We start from the raw sequence: 18358 nt of genomic DNA, 5'->3' as shown, positions 1-18358 counted from the left end.
AACCCCTGGGGCCCTGATGCCCCAGCAAGTGTTCCTAGAGAAGCCTGGGTACCCACAGGGGGCCCAGGAGGTGAGATCTGCCCCCCACATTCCTCCCCCGCCCCCAGTTCTACCCTTCCCAAGCCCACTGCAGGGCTAGGCCCCCTTCCACTTCCTCTTTAGCCCTCTGGCTGCCTCATAAGTGTGAGGTGAGATTGAAGGTCTAAGATAGTCAGAGCTCAGACACACTCAGATAGTGCTCCTCAGAGCTTAAAGCATTTGGCTTCCTCTACAAATGCTGTCTTTTCATACTGTCCATGGGATTCTCCAGGAAAGAATACTGGAGTGGAGTTCTTCACTGACTCAATGGACATGAATTTGAGCCAACGCCAGGAGACAGTGGAGGGGACAGAGGAGCCTGGCGTGCTACAGTCCATGGGGTTGCAGTCGGACATGACTGAGCGACTGAACAACAACAAATGTGTAGCAAGAGAAGGAACCTGACCTCAAAGAGAGCGCAGAGTGTGACCCGGTCTGTCTGATGCCTGAGCTTTCTGGGCCCGTAATACTGACAAGGGCATCTGATCCTTGAGGTCACAGGGCTCCAGAGAAAGAGCTGGGCTCAGCCTCTCTTCCTGATTCAGAAAGGGGCTGATAGGAAACTCTGTTCACTCCCTGCTCTGCAGAGGCACATACAGCACACACATACGTCACACATTGCACACTCACACACACCTACAGAACAGGTTTTTGTTGGCTTGCTTGTTTTTCTTTTGGCTGTACTGTCTTTGTTGGGTTGGCATGCTTAGTTACCCCTCGGCAACTAAGTTCTTAGTTGGGATCTTAGTTCTCTGACAATGGATCAAACGTGAGTACCCTGCACTGAAAGGTGGATTCTTAACCACTGGGCCACCAAGAAAGTTCCCAGAACAGTTTCTTAACACTGGACAATCACTGGCCGTGTGGAGACAGTACCAGGTACAAGGCAGTTTCTACCAGGTGGTTATGCAGTGCTTTGGAAACCTGGGCAATGCAGGTGGGATCAGAAGCTTGTGCTACTTTTGATGTTACTTCTATTTCCCGGGAGTGCGGTCTCCTAGGAAACCGAGTCGGGGCCACCCCAGGGGTCAAGTGTTGGATCTCGGAGATGGGAGGCGATCATGGGCTGACCAAAGGGTGTAATTCCATTTCTTCCTCATGACAGCCCTATGAAGCAGGTATTATCTCATTTTCAGGTGAGAAAATAGACTAGTGAATTAAGCAACTTGCCTAAGAGCAGTTAGAAATGGGAGAAATGGTTTTGTGCTCAGAACTGGAGATCAGATGCCCAACTCAGTGTCCTCCAGGCAGTTAAAACATCACATGTCCTTCTCCCCACACTTGTTCTGCCTCCTGCATTTTAGGTAAATCTATGTCAGCATCTATCCAGTCACCAAAACCCCTAACTTGGTCTCTCCTTAGTCTCCACCAACCCATTCCACACATATACCTAGTATGTATTGAGAGAAAAGTGTTGCAACGTGTGGGTTATACCATTATCAAATGGTAGAAGTTGGGACTTCCTTGGTCGTCCAGTGGTTGGGAGTCTGCCTGCCAATGCAGGGACATGGGTTCGATCCCTGATCTAGGAGGATCCCACATGCCCCGAGGCAATTAAGTCTGTGCACTGCAACTGCTGAGCCTGTGTGCCTCGAACTTCTGCCCCGCCATGAGAAGCTACCACAACGAGAAGCCACCGCAATGAGAAGCTTTCACCCCAGAACTAGAGCGTAGCCCCCGCTCAGCACACATAGAAAAACCCTGCACATAGCAGTGAAGACCCAGTACAACCAAAAATAAACAAAAAGAGGGAGGTTCCTGGTGGTCCAGTGCTTAGGACTTGGTGCTTTCATTACAGTGGCCTGGGTTCAATCCCTGGTCTGGGAATTAAGATCCCCCAAGCCCCATGGTGCAGCTAAAAACATAAAATAAAAAGTAGAAAAGAAGAAATGATAATTTACAACAATCAAGAGATAAGCATCTGGGGTGGAGTTACTTCTATGGAGAAGGGTCCAGGAGGGATACATAGGGAGCTTGAATGGTTCCTAGTATGTTCTGGTTCTTAAATTAGGGATAGGTGATTCACTTTATTATCATGCCTTCCTAATACTTTACATCTACTGCACTTACTAAATAATACCATACAAAAAGTTTTAAGATTGGGGCACAAAATGAGATTTGTAAGTAATGTTTCTATGTAGAATATTCTCAATATAACATTAAACAATAATTTAAAGTATTTAGCTCTTCTCTCCCTGTTTCCTTCTCTCCCCAGAACAACAAATACTGGATTATCTTTTATTTATTTCAATGATTATATACAGTAGAGACCAGGGAAACATGTTTTGTATGAGAGCTGTCATGGGATCAGATTTGTTGGAAAGAAATAATTTATATCCTGGACTGTCCACCAGAAGAAATACGAAGACAACATATGTAAAAATCAAGAACATTCCTCCATACCAGAAACAATCACAAAGTAAATATTAAAATAGTCACACACACACACCCACACAAAAAAACCATTCACAACAGAATTCTCCTGGTGGTCCAGTGGTTGGCACTCTTCGCTTCCAATGCAGAGGGCCTAAGTTCAATCCTTGGTCTGGGAAATTCTGCATGCCACCTGATGCACACAAAAATAAATAAACTTAAAAAACAAAAACATTCACAACAGCTGCAACAACCATTAGTGATTTTATTGAAGACTCATTCACAGGATTCTGACCAGCGAAACGATTGTAACATACACTCTGGGGCACCTACACAGATTTTGCCATCAGGTCCCCCAGACCCCGTCTTGAGGCTTCACAGTTGTGTGGTTTCACCCCACCAGACACTTCCTTCGAAAATGGAGCCAGGCCTCAGGCTGTCCTCAGCCACTGCTCTCCAGCAACTGATTCCAGACAAGTGGCCTCCATTCCCATTACCCGAGCAGCTCCTCTAATGCATTTCAACCGCAAAGTGGCTCTCGCCTCTTCCCTATCCCTGCTCCATCTTCATAAACTAGCAGACAGGAGTCCTCAAGGGTATAAGATCTTTCCAGATGACTTTAAAAGAAAAGAGAAGAAGCATTTGTGCTCCTGTGCATCTGAGCTCCTATGGCTGCAACAACGTACCTGCAGATGTGTTCTGACTAGTCACACATCAATCCATTCGTTACGCTGCAGTGCCAGAAGTTTATGACTCTGTGAAAAGTGGTGAGTCTATCTGAAGCTGGGATCAGGGCTCTTTCCACTAGGCTAAACTGGTGCTTTAGCCCATAATTATAAGAAACTATCTCAGATTCAGTGTAACCTTCAACTTTCTGAAATACTTTCTCTCACAGATTCTATGCTGGCCTGTAAGACTTGAACAGGGAGAACATAAAAATAGACAAATTAAGGTGGCAATTTAAACTAAGGGAGTTTATTACTGGGAGAAAAATAGGGCATTTTTATGATCCCCAAAAGAGAAGATGAGTAACCTCTCAGGGAGAAAATCCTGAGTGACAAGAGCACAAAATCCTGCCACAGGCCTCACCTGTGCTTGGCACTGTGCTAGTAACATCAGGACCTGCTTCAGTGGGGCCCGGGGGAGCCAAAGCACTTTAAGTATCATTTGAAATATGCCCAGGGCCAGATTTCAGGAGCTCCTGGACTTTTGTCAGCCAGAATTTTCTAGGGAAGTGAGAGGGTTAGGTTTAAATCCAACATCAGAACTACTTCCTGTTCTAGGTAGTCCTGGGAGCAGAAATGAATCGATTTTTTGTTTTCCTTTGAGCTCTGTGCATTCCTACTCGTTTAGGGTAAAAAGAGACGCTGGAGCAGATGTTCTCCAGCACTCCTCACACTCAACTTGAAGCCAAGAAGAAGATCTATTACAATCTTGAGGTACCTTTTAAGTGCTTCTAAAAGCTTTAATGCCGTTTTGGGCAAGGGACAGAAAGCCTCAGAGAAACCATAAAACACAATCCATATGGCACCATAATATTGTTTTGTGCCGGGAATTCTGCCCTTAGACAAAACCACACAGTCATGAATACATAAATAACTGCTTTCTGAGCCATCTAACAAAGACTGGGCTCTGCTGCAGAGCAGGGAACAGCAGCCTGGGGGGAAGAGTGGCAGAGCCAGCCATGGCAAGTGCTTTACCTCCCAGCGGCACTGCAGACCCCAGCTGGGGAGCGTCCACCTTGGAAAACAGCTCTTGTTAGTAATGGCCTGGTCTGCGAGGCTGTTCAGCACATACTCTGCTGACAAGTATCAGACTACACTGCCAGTATGGTCAGAAGAGCCGGTAGTATCTCCGCTTTGGGGAATCCATCACTGAAGACTCCAAGAGAAGGATTGCTATCAAGGCTCTGAGGCAGAGTTTCAGAAGTCATCTGACCTGCCATCTCTTATGATTATTTCCTGTGTGGCTGTGAAAGTTAAGGGGACGAAGCCTTCACTGTCCGCACAGAGAAGGATCCAGTGAGAGTCTGCAAAGTAAAATAAACACACAGGCAATTCTAAAATAAACACACAAGCAATTCTAAATAAACATACAGGCAATTCAGGATATCCTGTCTTACTCAATAAAGAAAAATATCACAAATACAAGCTTTTTGAGAGAAAGAATGTAGTAGTTGATAATTCTGAACCTGACCATCGCAAGACTTTACAGAGATGGAGGGGCCGGGTGAAACTTAGGGTCAGGTTCCATGGCAGGAATGGGATATTGACGACAGGTGACAGGTAGAGCTAAGGGACATGTATTAACGCCCGGGCTAGGCACTAAAGGGTCAGTGTCGTGTATTTGAGCTTGTGTGTGCATGTGTGCATGCTGATGTTAGGGGTTGTGTATGGCGTCCCTACCTTTTCTAATGCCATCTAATAGTTTCTCCAGAAACTATGCGCAGCTGGCAACAGCAACTCTATGGAGGAAACCTCTATATTTTTGAGATCCATACCAGCCTCTGGACACCCAAGAAGGTTGAGCTGACTAGTGCCAGGCTAGAAGTGCCCAGATAATCCTAAATAGTTTGTTCTGCGGTAACCTAGGACCACTGGTGTAACACATACCTGGACTTTCTCTGGTTCTTTTGAGTCTACTGTGACCCTGTAATTTCACTTCTGAAAATCTACACTTTCCAAAAATGTATAAAATACAGAAAGGTTTTTATTCGTGTTATTGATGATAATGAAAAATTGGAAACCACTTAAATGTCAAAGAAAACAAGGCAAACTGAAATATGGTATTAAGAGTAAATACTGCTCATCACAAGGAAAAATTTTTTCTATCTATATGAGATGATGGCTGTTCACTAACTTACATGATGTATTTAAGTCAAATTGCTATGTTGTACACTTTATAGTGCTGTATGTCAACTGTATCTCAATAAAACTGGAAGGAAAAAAAATATGGTACATCCAAGATAGAATGTTAACCCAGTAAAAATTACAATTATCAAGTTGTATCATAAATGCATGTATCAAAATAGAAAAATACTGATGCTATAATGTTTAGCAGGAAAAAAAAAAAGGAATGGAAAAAAAAAAATTTATGTTTAGTGTGTGGCTGTCCTGAAGACTGAGGCATAAGAAAACCACCATGTTCCCCATAGGATGGAACACAGGCATGAGTCAGTCCTAAGCCATCTAGGAGCGTCCTTCATGTGCGCATGTTTGCTGCATATTAAAATGACAGTTCCTAAACAGACATAGAGAAGAGACTTACAGACATGGGGAGAGGGGAGGAGAGGGTGAGATGCTCCTAAACAGACATAGAGAAGAGACTTACAGACTTGGGGAGAGGGGAGAAGAGGGTGAGATGCATGGAAAGAGTAACATGGAAACTTACATATGACATGGGGAGAGGGAAGGAGAGGGTGAGATGCATGGAAAGAGTAACATGGAAACTTACATTACCATATGTAAGATAGATAGCCAACGGGAATTTGCTGTATGGCTCAGGAAACTCAAACGGGGGCTCTGTATCAATTCAGAGGGGTGGGATGGGGAGGGAGATGGGGGAAGGTTCACAAGGGAGGGGACATATGTATACCTATGGCTGATTCATGTTGAGGTTTGACAGAAAACAACAAAGTTCTGTAAAGCAATTATCCTTCAATTAAAAAAAAAAAATGACAATGCCTTTAAGAAATATTCTATGGGAATTTCCTGGTGGCCCAGTGGTTAGGATTCCAGGCTGTCACTGCTGTGGCCTGGGTTCAATCCCTGGTTGGGGAACTGAAACCCCACAAGCTTCAAGGCACGGCCCCCCAAAAGAAAGAAAACAATAAGGTTCTACTGTATAGCACAGAGAACTATATTAGTGTTCTGTGATAAACCACAATGGGAAAGAATATTTTGAAAAAAAGAATGTAGGAACTTCCCTAGTCATCCAGTGGCAAAGACTTCTACTGCAGCGGACAAGGGTTCAATCCCTAGCTGGGGAACTAAGATCTCAGATCTCATTCGGCATGTGGTGTGGCCCCAAAATTAATAAAACCAATACAACATTGTAAAGTAATTAGCCTCCAATTAAAACAAATAAATTCAAATTAAAATAAATAAATACATAAACAAATGAAAGAATGTTTGTGTGCGCACAGAGCACCCCCCTCAACATGAAAGAAATATTCTGCCATGTTTTTTACGTTTTAATGCAACTGGTATATACAAGGTCTTCTGTCATCTTCTGCAGTTGTTACATATTGCTTTGTAACTCTATTTAGTTTTTTCATGTGTGCACTCAGGTTTTTCAACTAGGTTATAAGTTCCTTAAGGGCAGAACCCATATTTTCCATGTGTTTCGGCACCTATAACAGGCCTAGATATACAATAACTATTAATAATACTTTTTAACTGTCTACTGAATCACTGAATGGTTGGTACACTTCATTTCATCACCAGTGACAGTCACAAAATTGAGAGAGGGGATGTCGGGTAGAGTGGCCTTCTGAATTTTACCTACCATGCAGCATTTCAACAAGAGAGAGGCCGAAAGTCTGTTGGACTGTGCTGAGTCTTAGCTTGCCATTGCAGAGAAGCATCATTCTTTTTTCAACAACAGGATGTACAAAATGAGATTTCTTCAAAAATAAAGATAAAAATTGTTAAACTGATTGCAGAAGCAATGGGGTTAACATTTCCTAAGAATAGAATGTACAGTTTAAAAAATTCTTATCTATTACCACTCTGAACTTCAGTGTTAAATAAGGAGCTTTTTGCTGCATTATTTTGCACAACTAAAGAATCAGACAAGCCACAACCCCAAATTTCCTTTTGCTCTGTTCCTCCCCAAGGTTATGTCTTTATCTTTAGGAATTCGTTTTTCTAGGATGAGACTAATAGCATTATAGGATGACGGATGGCAGCCTGAGAAAGATACAATCAGATGGTGAGGAAAAACTGCTCAGCTGTTTTAGAAACAGGCATACCTCAGAGATATTGCAGGTTTTGGTTCCAGGCCACTGAAATAAAGTGAGTGTCACAATAAAGTGAGCTACATGAAGTTTTTTGGTTTCCTAGTGCAATGGCACCCCACTCCAGTACTCTTGCCTGGAAAATCCCATGGACCGAGGAGCCTGGTAGGCTGCAGTCCATGGGGTCGCTAAGAGTCGGACACGACTGAGCGACTTCCCTTTCACTTTTCACTTTCATGCATTGGATGCCTGGAGAATCCCAGGGACGGGGGAGCCTGGTAGGTTGCCGTCTATGGGGTCACACAGAGTCGGACACGACTGAAGTGACTTAACAGCAGTGGCAGCAGCAGTGCATATTCTGGGCTTCTCAGGTGGCACAGTGGTAAAGAATCTTCCTGCCAATGCAGGAGACATGGGTTTGATCCGTGGGTTGGGAAGATCCTCTGGAGGAAGAAATGGCAACCCACTCCAGTATTCTTCCCTGGAGAATCCCATGGACAGGGGAGCCTGGGGTGCTCCAGTCCATGGAGTCACAAAGAGTCACACATAACCAAGCCGTGGAGGACGCACAGTGCATATTCTGTAGTTAAGTATGCAACAGCATATGTCTAATAATGTACATACCTTAATTTTAAAATGCTTTATTGCTTAAAAAATGCTATCAACTGACAACAGATATATCTATATATCTGTAAACAAAAATATATAACTCCACAGTAATCAAATCAGTGTGGTATTGTTAAAGTTTTAGACAAAGACCAGTATTACAGTGGCTGCAGTAAGAAGTAACCAGAATTAGATCTCAGGATATGTAAGTTTATATATGAGAAATTTGGTAGATCAAGTTCAGTGGGATAAAGATGGATTTTTAATAATGTTGGTAGCGCAACTATTTATCTTTCAGAAAATTTTAATCAATGATTAAAAACATAAATGTAAAAACTAATGTTAAAACTAAAAAATAATATAAGAAAACATAGATTACTACACATCAATTTCTGTAGAAAAACCTCTTGTAAACTGGTAACTCAATAGCGAAAAATGAGCAAAAGGCAATTCACACTCAACTGACCAAAAAACAGGAGGATATACTCAAATTCATTAACAGTAGTGAATTACCAGGGGCTTCCCAGGTGGCGCAGTGGTAAAGAACCTGCCTGTCAATGCAGGGGACACAAGAGACAGGGTACGATCCCTGGGTTGGGAAGATCCTCTAGAGTAGGAAATGGCAACCCACTCCAGTATTCTCACCTGCAGAATCCCATGGACAGAGGAGCCTGGCAGGCTACAGTTCATGGGGGTCACAAAGAGTCATCCACGATTAAGCATTCATCATAGCCAATAGTAAGGGAAAAACAATTAATAAAAGTGAAATACTACTTCACATTCATCAGATTGGTGAGGATGTAAGAAAAAGGATAGTCCCATATATTGCTGATGGGCATGTGATGATTCATTGTTTAGTAAAAAGTCTTTGAAAGGCAATCTGGCAACTCTATTAAAAGTAGAAGCATATACGTATTTTATATATATATATATATATATACACACACACACACACACACACACTCTTCAAATCTGCACTTCCACTTCTGGGAACCAAGCCAATAGAAATAAAAGTATGAATATAAATAGATACATACGAGAATACTATTACAGCACTATTTGGAGTGGCTAAGAACTGAAAACAAAGTGAATGTCCATCAACAAGGGAAGAACTGAATAAACAGAATACTCTCAGCATGAAGTAAAGAATACACCATATGACCCCATGTTTGTAAAACAATGAGAAAATCACCACCCCAACACCTATATACCTATGAATTAGGCAAAGATCTGTGTAAGATTATACGAGTAGAAAGAAAAAATATGCAAGGATCCACATTAAGCTGCTAGCTAAAAGTGGATTACAGGAAGGAGAAGCAGGGCCAAGTTCAGTGGGAAAGTATTCATGATAAAATAGATATTATATGAGCCCATTTAAATAATATTTTATGTTTGCATATACAGGCATACATAGATACATTAAAAAATTATAATGACTATAACCTTTCTTATAAATGGAAGAGAGCTTGCAACTGCATATAAGAAAAGGTCTTCTCAATGAAACAGCATGATTTAAGAATTTGTTTTCTAAACATAGATTGCCAGAATGAGTACAAGAATTCATGTTTTCATACCATGCGCATGATAAAGTCATGGTGTATATTGCTATGTGGGCCTATCCAACCAACCTGAAAAGGTTTAACAACTTGCCTGAACATAACATGCCCAGCTCAGTGAAGTTCAATTAGAACCCTACTGCCTCAACAATAAATTTCTCTTGCAGCACATATTGGCTACAGGAGCCAGTGGTAGCTCCCCCAGAGAAGTTACCTGGCAAGTGATGTGAACATAAGGCAGATCCTGAGAGAGTGGGTACACTGGAGAGGATTTCCTTCCCTTGTGCAGAAAGTCACTGAGTTCAGAAAGATGTCGCTGCACTTCACTCAAGTTCCTAGATACAACTTCCAGTTCCTTAGACAGCTGGTACGTTTCCTTTTCCCGTTCTAAGTTAGGAGGTTCTGCGGTACTGGTGTGGGCTGGTGTGCCACTGGGTCTGGGCGGTGTTACTGACCAGTTAACAGGCCTGGCATCTAGAGTTTCTAGGAATGTGGAGCCATCACAGATGCTGGATGCCGGACTTTCTATTTCTTTAATAAGGGTTCTTCCAGGCTGTCCACTTTGACTGCTGCTATTAGCTGTGAACAAGAGCCCTGTGCTTTGGTGACAAAAATCTGGTGAAAGATCTTCAATTAGCTTTTTTATATTTGTTTTATTTATCAGAGTACTGAAAGCAGAGTTACCACTTTGGTTTTCACTCAGTGTCACTGGAGAGTCTTCTTTCAGCATTACCTCTCTAACAATCAAACGAATCATATACTGGTCAGATTTTGAAGAAGGAAGAAATGCCGAGTCCATGGACTTTTGTCTTCCCACCAAAATTAATAGTAATTTATCTGTCAAGAAACATATGCCTTTTGGTCTTTCATTACTCTCTAACTGAATCTGCTGGATGTTTGGCATTAATAATGGAATGACAGAATAGATAAAAATTACATTAGATGTATTGGAAGCCACTGCGACTGCTTGTGCTTTAAAATTAAATGCTATTAGATCAGGAACCAGAATGCCTGGAATGATGACTTTTCTGTTGCAGGTAACCTCCTTCTCAAAGGTCAAGAGGACCAAATGTGAAGAATCCAGGCCAGTTCCTGTCAAGTAGTCTTTTTTTCTTAGACAAGTAAGAGAACTACCTTCAGATTTAAATCTGTTGAAGTGGATATGAGTTAGATCCAGAGGCTCAGAATAGGATGACGACACTGGTGTTTCAGAATTTGTTTCAGAGGAAACTCGATCAGTAACTGGTAAAGCATGCAGGCAAGTGTCTTCACCACTAGGAGGAATGTCAAAAGTTCCAGAAGCATTTAACCCACAAATCTTATCCAGCGGAAGCTCAGTGGCTATAGCGACTTGTGAGTCCACAGTGGCTCTGATTGAACGCACGTAGCTGTCCACATCAAAGATGGGACAGAGGGAGCACCTGTGAAGAGTCTTCTGAGCACTGTCCCAAATGTAAGAATGTAGGCTGCTGCCTGCTGCCACCACCAGCCTCTGGCCATCCTGGGTCCAACATGCACAATGAATGAGGCCTTCAGTGCTGATGTCCACTTTGACTTGGGAACTGTCACAATGGATATTGTAGAACACGGAGACATCCCAAGCAGTCAACACAGTCAGGATGGCACTTTCTGGGTGCCACACACAGCCCTGGGGAAGGACAGGGCATGACTGTCTGATTTCACAGGGCTGAGACATCAGCCACTTGCTTGTCTCTGCAGGGCTAGGACACAGCTGCCACACGATGACACACTTCTTGTGCTGGACAGCGAGCAGAGTGGGTGTGTCAGCTGCACCAGGCGGGGCCCAGGACACCCCATACACGTGTTCAAATTGTCCAAGGACCATTGAGTCCCCAAATTTGGCCTCTCCACTGTGAAGCTGTAAGTTGGTCAGGACTACCTGAGTCCCATCAGTCCAAGCAAGGCCGTGGATTGGGTGTATTGCTTGATATAATGCATTCAGTCCAGTCCTGAGAAGTTTTCCTTGTCCCAACTCCATCCTTTCTGATAAGGCTTCTCTGAAATAATCAAGAAGGAAAGTTACACCACGAAAATATAACCAGACAAATCCAGACAACTGGTTTAGCCTTTCTGTGAAATGTGAGACACGGCAAAACAGAGGAAATCAGGATGACTCGACTCTTACCGAATATGCAAAAAGACAATATCCTATAAACACACCCAGCTACTATAGGAATTTGCTGGCCAAATTAGAAGGAAAGGAAGAGAATAAACATATCCAGAATGTGCCATATGTGGTGCTAGTTCAATTCAGTTCCGTTGCTCAGTCGTGTCCAACTCTTCGACCCCATGAATCACAGCATGCCAGGCCTCCCTGTCCATCACCAACTCCTGGAGTTCACTCAAACTCATGTCTATCGAGTCGGTGATGTCATCCAGCCATCTCATCCTCTGTTGTCCCCTTCTCCTCCTGCCCCCAATCCCTCCCAGCATCAGTCTTTTCCAGTGAGTCAACTCTTCTCATGAGGTGGCCAAAGTACTGGAGTTTCAGCTTTAGCATCAGTCCTTCCAATGAACACCCAGGACTGATCTCCTTTAGAATGGACTGGATGGATCTCCTTGCAGTCCAAGGGACTCTCAAGAGTCTTCTCCAACACCACAGTTCAAAAGCATCTGGAATTCAATACAATCCATGTAATGGTCCAGTGAGGGCAGCACTATTATTCTTATGTGAGAGACAACAGAGCTGAAGCTCTAAAAGGTTAAGAAACTTGCCTTCCATATCTTATAACAAAATACTTTCCAGATAAATTAAAGATCCAAATGCAAAAAAATATGTAAAAAATATAAGAGATTTAAAAGAAAGACTTTTCACAGTACCATAAAAATACTCCAGCATGTGTATGTATAAGGATTTACTATAGCATCTTTTATAAGAGAAAAATCTAAATGTACATCAATATGGAAATACATTAAAAAACACGGAAGCTCCATGAATAATGACACAGAAAAATCCTCCCCCAAAGCACTGAAATTCACAATATAACACATCTGGTAAGCTCCTATTTATGAAAAGAAATTCACCTCTCTATGTCTATAAACGTGTGTTTGTATATATTTACATAAAGATGCAGAAAAAGATCAGAAATAACACATACCAAACTGTTCATAGTACATGCTGAGAAGAAGTGAGATGGGAAAAGAGAGACGATTGAACAGTCTTTATTTTTGTATTTTTTGAAAAATTGTTTTTTAATTAGCATTTAGTCAAATAGTCCTTTGGTAATTGAAAAGTGAAACTAAACATTCAAATGTGAAAAAATAATTTATGAAAAGTTCTTGTGAGCCAGTTAAAAAGACAAAATTTTAAGTGGCTGAAGAATATCAACAGGCAATTTGGTATTACAAAACAATTATGATGATCAATAAACACATTCTAAGTGATGTTTAATCTTAGAATGTTTAATCAAAGAATTGTCTAATCATGCAGTGTCCATCTTCACCACTCATTCTCTTCTTAACCCACTCCAAACTGATTCCATTCTCACCTCTTCTGAAACAACTCCCACCATCCCACCAGTGCTACTCTTGTCACTGAATCTAATGGATATTTTTCAACCCTGCCTGGTTTACTTAGCGTCAAAGACAGAACTTGAGAAGCTCTCTTCAGACTCTAAATCCAAAGAAATATATTTTCCACCAAACTGGTAGATTTGATTTTCATTTGTCTGCATTTTTTTCTCATACCTTTTTGCTAGCTTTGTCCCTACTCTTAGAATCTTTTACCAAGACAGAAAGGTCTGTTTTACTTCTACATATGACGTCAGATTAAGTGGTTCTGCAGTAGCTTGCTAAATGGAGAAATATGTCCTCTGTCATAACTAATGAAGAAGGCTGCCATCTCAAACCCATTGGTCTTGTGTAAGATAATATATATACTTCCCTAATATCTACTTATGCACTTTTAAAAGACTCTTATTGATAAATAATGCATGATACATTTTCCTGGGCAGAGAAAATTCCTAATAGGCCAATTATAGATCAAAAGCAATTTATATGGTATGTTTTAGGCCACCCAAGTTAGTCTAATGTCATTGAGGGTGTGTGTGGCCAGGGTTAGCCCAGGGTAAGAGTTTGTGAATAAGGGAAAAACAAACTTGATAATAAAGTCACTGAAATTTTTTAGAAGAATTAATTTTAATATTTTTATCTTTAGTAACAAGAAATCTGGTAAAAAATTAGAGTTACCATATGATCCTGCAATCCCCCCCACACACCTGGGCATATAGCCAGAGAAAACTATAATTCAAAAAGATACAAGCAACACAATGTTCACTGCAGCACTAATTACATACACACACACATACATATAACTGAGTCCCTGTGCTGTATACCTGAAACTAACATGATATTGTAAATAAATCATACTTCAATAAAATTAAATTAAAAATAAAAATGAAGGAAATTTGGCCTATATTCCTCAAACACATAACAATAATTAGTCCAGGTTCTGACCACCTCCTGCTTTTAAATAGAGTAAGATAAGGAGACATTCTCTTCACCCCAGTCTCGTCTTTTCCACAGAGCCTGTACTCTTTGAGTGTTGGCAGAATTATCCTGAGATGTCCGACTTGGACTGTAGATGTCCTATGAACTGTAGCCCACCAGGCTCCTCTGTCCACGGGATTTTCCAGGCAAGAGTACTGGTGTGGGTGGCCATTTCCTCCTTCAGGGCATCTTCCCAACCCAAGGACCAAACCCGCATCTCCTGCGTCTCCTGCATTGCAAGCGGATTCTTTACCTCTGAGCCACTAAGGAAGCCTGAGAAAAGTCACAGCTCCTGGTAATTTTGCATTTCTGCTCAAATATCTTTGATGAGTCTCCACAGTCTATATATAAAAGTTATTACAAAATGGTTTAGCAAAGCATCAAAGGCCTTATATTTTCTGATACTGCTACACCTTTCCAACCTTATCTCTCTGATCATAAAGGGCCGGCTGAAGAATTTGGAATTTAGAGAAACCAGCACATATTCATGCAACATTGTGCAGAACAGACCTGAGAAACTAAGAAGTTGACAAGTTTAATAAGGGTCCATGGGCAGAAACAATTGCAACACCGCAAAGCAATTCACCTCCAGTTAAAAATTAATCAATTAAAAAAATTAATCAATTAATTAATTTTAAAAACGCGGGACACAGATAATTTGAATGTCAGGATGAGAAAGTGAGCCAAGCTTGTAGCTATGAGATACTTTTAAGACAACTGAAATAGATTATCAAGTGGAATGAGTGCTAAGGAAGAAAGGAGAATTAAGGACAACATACAAATTTTCAGCTTGGGAAATTGATGAACCATTAATCAGAGCTACAGAAGGCAGAGCATGCTTCAGAGGTAAGAACAATGTAGTGTGCAACAAGTTTAATGTGGGCTTCCCCGGTGGCTTAGCAGTAAAGAATCTGCCTGTAATGCCGGAGACACAGGAGTTGCAGGTTCAATCCCTGGGTTGGGGGGAATCCCCCGGAGGAGGATCTGGCAACCTACTCCAGTATTCTTGCCGGGAAAATCCCATGGACAGAGGAAACTGGCAGGATACAGTCCACAGGGTCGCAAAGAGTCGGACACGATTGAAGCAATTGCGCATGCATGCACGTGCTTTATTTAAGATGTTTATAGGGTAGGATTGCACCTTAGGCAGTCAGAGGTAAGGATTTGGGAGTCACTGTTACAGAGCTCGTAGTAAAAAGATCAGAGAACCAAGAGGACAAAGGTGAAAGACCTTCAGGTGTACCTCAATTATTTTGTATCTTTTAAAATGTTTGCCTGAAGCTAACGGTATGTACACCTGTTAGTCTCTCCACCCTCAGATGATACGGTTTCTCAAATCAGGAACCCTGGTTCCTCTACAAAACGAAAAGCTGAATGTATTCATTCAGGACAGATAAGGCCAGAACCAGGATCTGGTGTTCAGTCTATAGCCATTTAATTCTTCTGTTTCTAATCGTTTTTAAAGACAACTCCTGGAACTTCCTTGGTGGTCCAGGGGCTAAGATTCTGCACACCCAATGCAGGGGACCCAGGTTTAGTCCCTGGTCAAGGAACTAGATCCCATGAGCTGCAACTAGGATGCAGCACAGACAAAAAAAAAAAAAAACAAAACTAGGACAATTCATAGTGACAGTCAAGGGGCTCAGGTGAATTGGAGCACTTCCAGTAAGTTTAAAGTTATATACTCCCCAACTTGTTTTTCCAAATTTACTGTGTTTTCATTATAAAATAATTTCAAGTTCTTTACACTTATTGTTTTAAATTAATACATAAGAAAGGTCAAAAGGACCTAGAAATTCTCATATTGAGTGAAGTCAGTCAGAGAAAGACAAATTCCCATATCAGTTCAGTTCACTTCAGCTGCTCAGTTGTGTCCGACTCTTTGCAACCCCAAAAACCACAGCATGCCAGGCCTCCCTGTCCATCACCAACTCCTGGAGTCTACCCAAACCCATGTTCATTGAGTCGATGATGCCATCCAACCATCTTATCCTCTGTCGTCCCCTTCTCCTCCTGCCCTCAATCTTTCCCAGCATCAGGGTCTTTTCCAATGAGTCAGCTCTTCCCATCAGGTGGCCAAAGTATTGGAGTTTCAGCCTCAACGTCAGTCCTTCCAATGAACACTCAGGACTGATCTCCTTTAGAATATGACATTGCTTATATGTAAAATCTTTAAAAATGGTACAAATGAACTTATTTACAAAACAGAAATAGAGTCACAGATGTAGAAAACAAACTTGTTTTCTACTTACCAGGGAGGAAAGAGGGGGTATACGGGGAGACTGGGATTGACATACACACTGCTATATACAAAATAGATAACTAATAAGGACCTACTGTACAGTATGAGCCTTCCCTGGTGGCTCAGATGGTAAAGAATCTGCCTGCCATGCAGAAGACTCGACTTCAATCCCTGGATGGGGAAGATTTTCTGGAGAAGGAAATGTCAACCCATTCCAGTATTCTTGCCTGGGAGGCTACAGTCCATGGGGCCACAAAAGACTCCTCAAAATGTAGAAACTGAACCACTGTATAGCACAGTGAAGTATTCTCAACACTCTGTAATCACTTAATTGAGAAAAGAACCTTAAAAAGGGTGGCTATATGTGTATGTATAACTGATGCACTTGCTGTATAGCAGAAACTAACAAACATTTTAAATCCACTATACTCCAATAAATTTTTTTTAAAAGGTCAAAACGTAAATTCACACACACACACTCAAATTCAACGAAAGAAAATTATGACTGCAACCTTCCAGACATTTTTCTATGCAGTTGATGTTAAACTTTTTCACTCATACTGCACCATTTCATTGGAGAAGGCGATGGCACCCCACTCCAGAACTCTTGCCTGGAGAATCCCATGAATGGAGGAACCTGGTAGGCTGAAGTCCATGGGGTCGCGAAGAGTCGGACACGACTGAGCGACATCACTTTCACTTTTCACTTTCATGCATTGGAGAAGGAAATGGCAACCCACTCCAGTGTTCTTGCATGGAGAATCCCAGGGACGGGGGGAGCCTGGTGGGCTGCTGTCTATGGGGTCGCACGGAGTCGGACACGACTGAAGCGACTTAGCAGCAGCAGCAGCAGCAGCACCATTTCATACCACGATTTTTTCGCTTCACATTATATTAGGATTTTACCCATGTTATTTAAAAGCTTTATAAATTACTTTTAGAAGCCACTTCATACCACTTTTCCTCACTGTTGAGAAAGTGCCATAATTTTTCCTCACTGGTGAGGTACCTGGTTATAGCCAACTTTATCTTTTTACAAATATCGCTGGAATAAAGGTATTTATGCATAAAGCATGTTTATTTTGAATGGCTTCCTTATGATATATTTCCAGAAGCGTCACTCGTGAGGCACAAGTAATATATTCTCTGGTTTAAACCCACCCCCTGCCCGTCCGCATCTGCCAGCCCTCTCACATGGCCCCCCTCCATTCTAGCCATCTTCTCCGCACACCTGTAACCCTTCCTCTAATCCGCGTCTGCCAAAGTGCAGATCCCTCCTCCACTTCCGTCCCCGCCCACCTGGCCTCCCCTACAGCGGCCAGGCCGGAAAGCAGTAAAGACAAAATACCTTTTGTCTCACTGCCCCACAGAAAATCAGTTTCCCGCGGCCTGCGGAGCTCACAGACCTCGGATCCGAAGTCCCAAAGCAGATTCCGGAAGCATCGGTTCCCAGAGCCCGGTAGGTAAGCCGGGCTGTACAAGCTCGGCAATTCCCCCTGCCTATTGGCTATTGTTTGTGTCCCGTTATGAGACGGTCCTCCCCATTGGCCAATAAGCTCGCGCTTTGCCGCACAGACCTCTGGGAGTTGTATTCCGCCTGAAACGCCATCGAAGGTAACACTGCTACTGATACCGTTCCTCACTTGAGAGGTTTAGCGGTTTCCCCCGCATATTTTCGGTCCTCGTAGTCTAAGAAGGAGTCTGGGAGCCCTAGAATCAACACGGTTTCTTAGCTTTTCAGGGAAGCAGCGGGGAGGGGGAGGTAGAGAAGGAGTTGAAGACCTCTAAAATCTCAGAAAAATGTTCTCCATACACAAAATAGGGTGTATGTAACTGACTCCGCTTCATGGACCTGCCCTAATTACAAACCGCTATTCTACACTTACCCCAAAAGTGCCTGCCCATAGCTACAACTCACTAGGCTTAAAGCCAGCTATACCCCTGCCAGATTCTGGGCCACGCCTTGGGGCAGCTCATGGGGAATTTCAGATCCTGACCCTCACAATAGTTGATCATGTTTGTTGAACACACAGCCAG

General features: G+C 42.3%; 2 protein-coding genes across 3 annotated transcripts in view; one reads left to right on the top strand and one right to left on the bottom strand.

Annotated features, from left to right (window-relative positions):
* Positions 1–2696: 2696 nt before the first annotated feature.
* Positions 2697–18358, bottom strand: part of WDCP (WD repeat and coiled coil containing) — a 17944-nt gene continuing 2282 nt past the window's right edge. The window contains exons 1-4 of one of the 2 annotated variants that reach the window (XM_027555951.1): positions 17670–17759; positions 9785–11588; positions 6958–7075; positions 2697–4480 (exon numbers count right to left, since the gene is read on the bottom strand). In XM_027555951.1, coding sequence (XP_027411752.1) covers positions 4374–4480; positions 6958–7075; positions 9785–11569 — 2010 coding nt within the window. In that variant the 5' untranslated portion in view covers positions 11570–11588; positions 17670–17759 and the 3' untranslated portion in view covers positions 2697–4373. Of the gene's footprint in view, positions 4481–6957; positions 7076–9784; positions 11589–17669; positions 17760–18358 lie in introns of those variants that run through there. The other variant, XM_027555952.1, reaches the window with a different exon arrangement.
* FKBP1B (FKBP prolyl isomerase 1B) overlaps positions 17703–18358 on the top strand; it is a 13195-nt gene continuing 12539 nt past the window's right edge. The window contains exon 1 of the mRNA XM_027555956.1: positions 17703–17780. The gene's annotated coding sequence lies outside the window, so the exon portion shown is untranslated. The remainder of the gene's footprint in view (positions 17781–18358) is intronic.

Source organism: Bos indicus x Bos taurus, chromosome 11, assembly GCF_003369695.1.
Source record: "Bos indicus x Bos taurus breed Angus x Brahman F1 hybrid chromosome 11, Bos_hybrid_MaternalHap_v2.0, whole genome shotgun sequence".
In the NCBI taxonomy this organism is placed as follows: Eukaryota; Metazoa; Chordata; class Mammalia; order Artiodactyla; family Bovidae; genus Bos; species Bos indicus x Bos taurus.
Note: the sequence above shows the minus strand (reverse complement) of the source record. Positions and strands in the feature narration are given on the sequence as shown.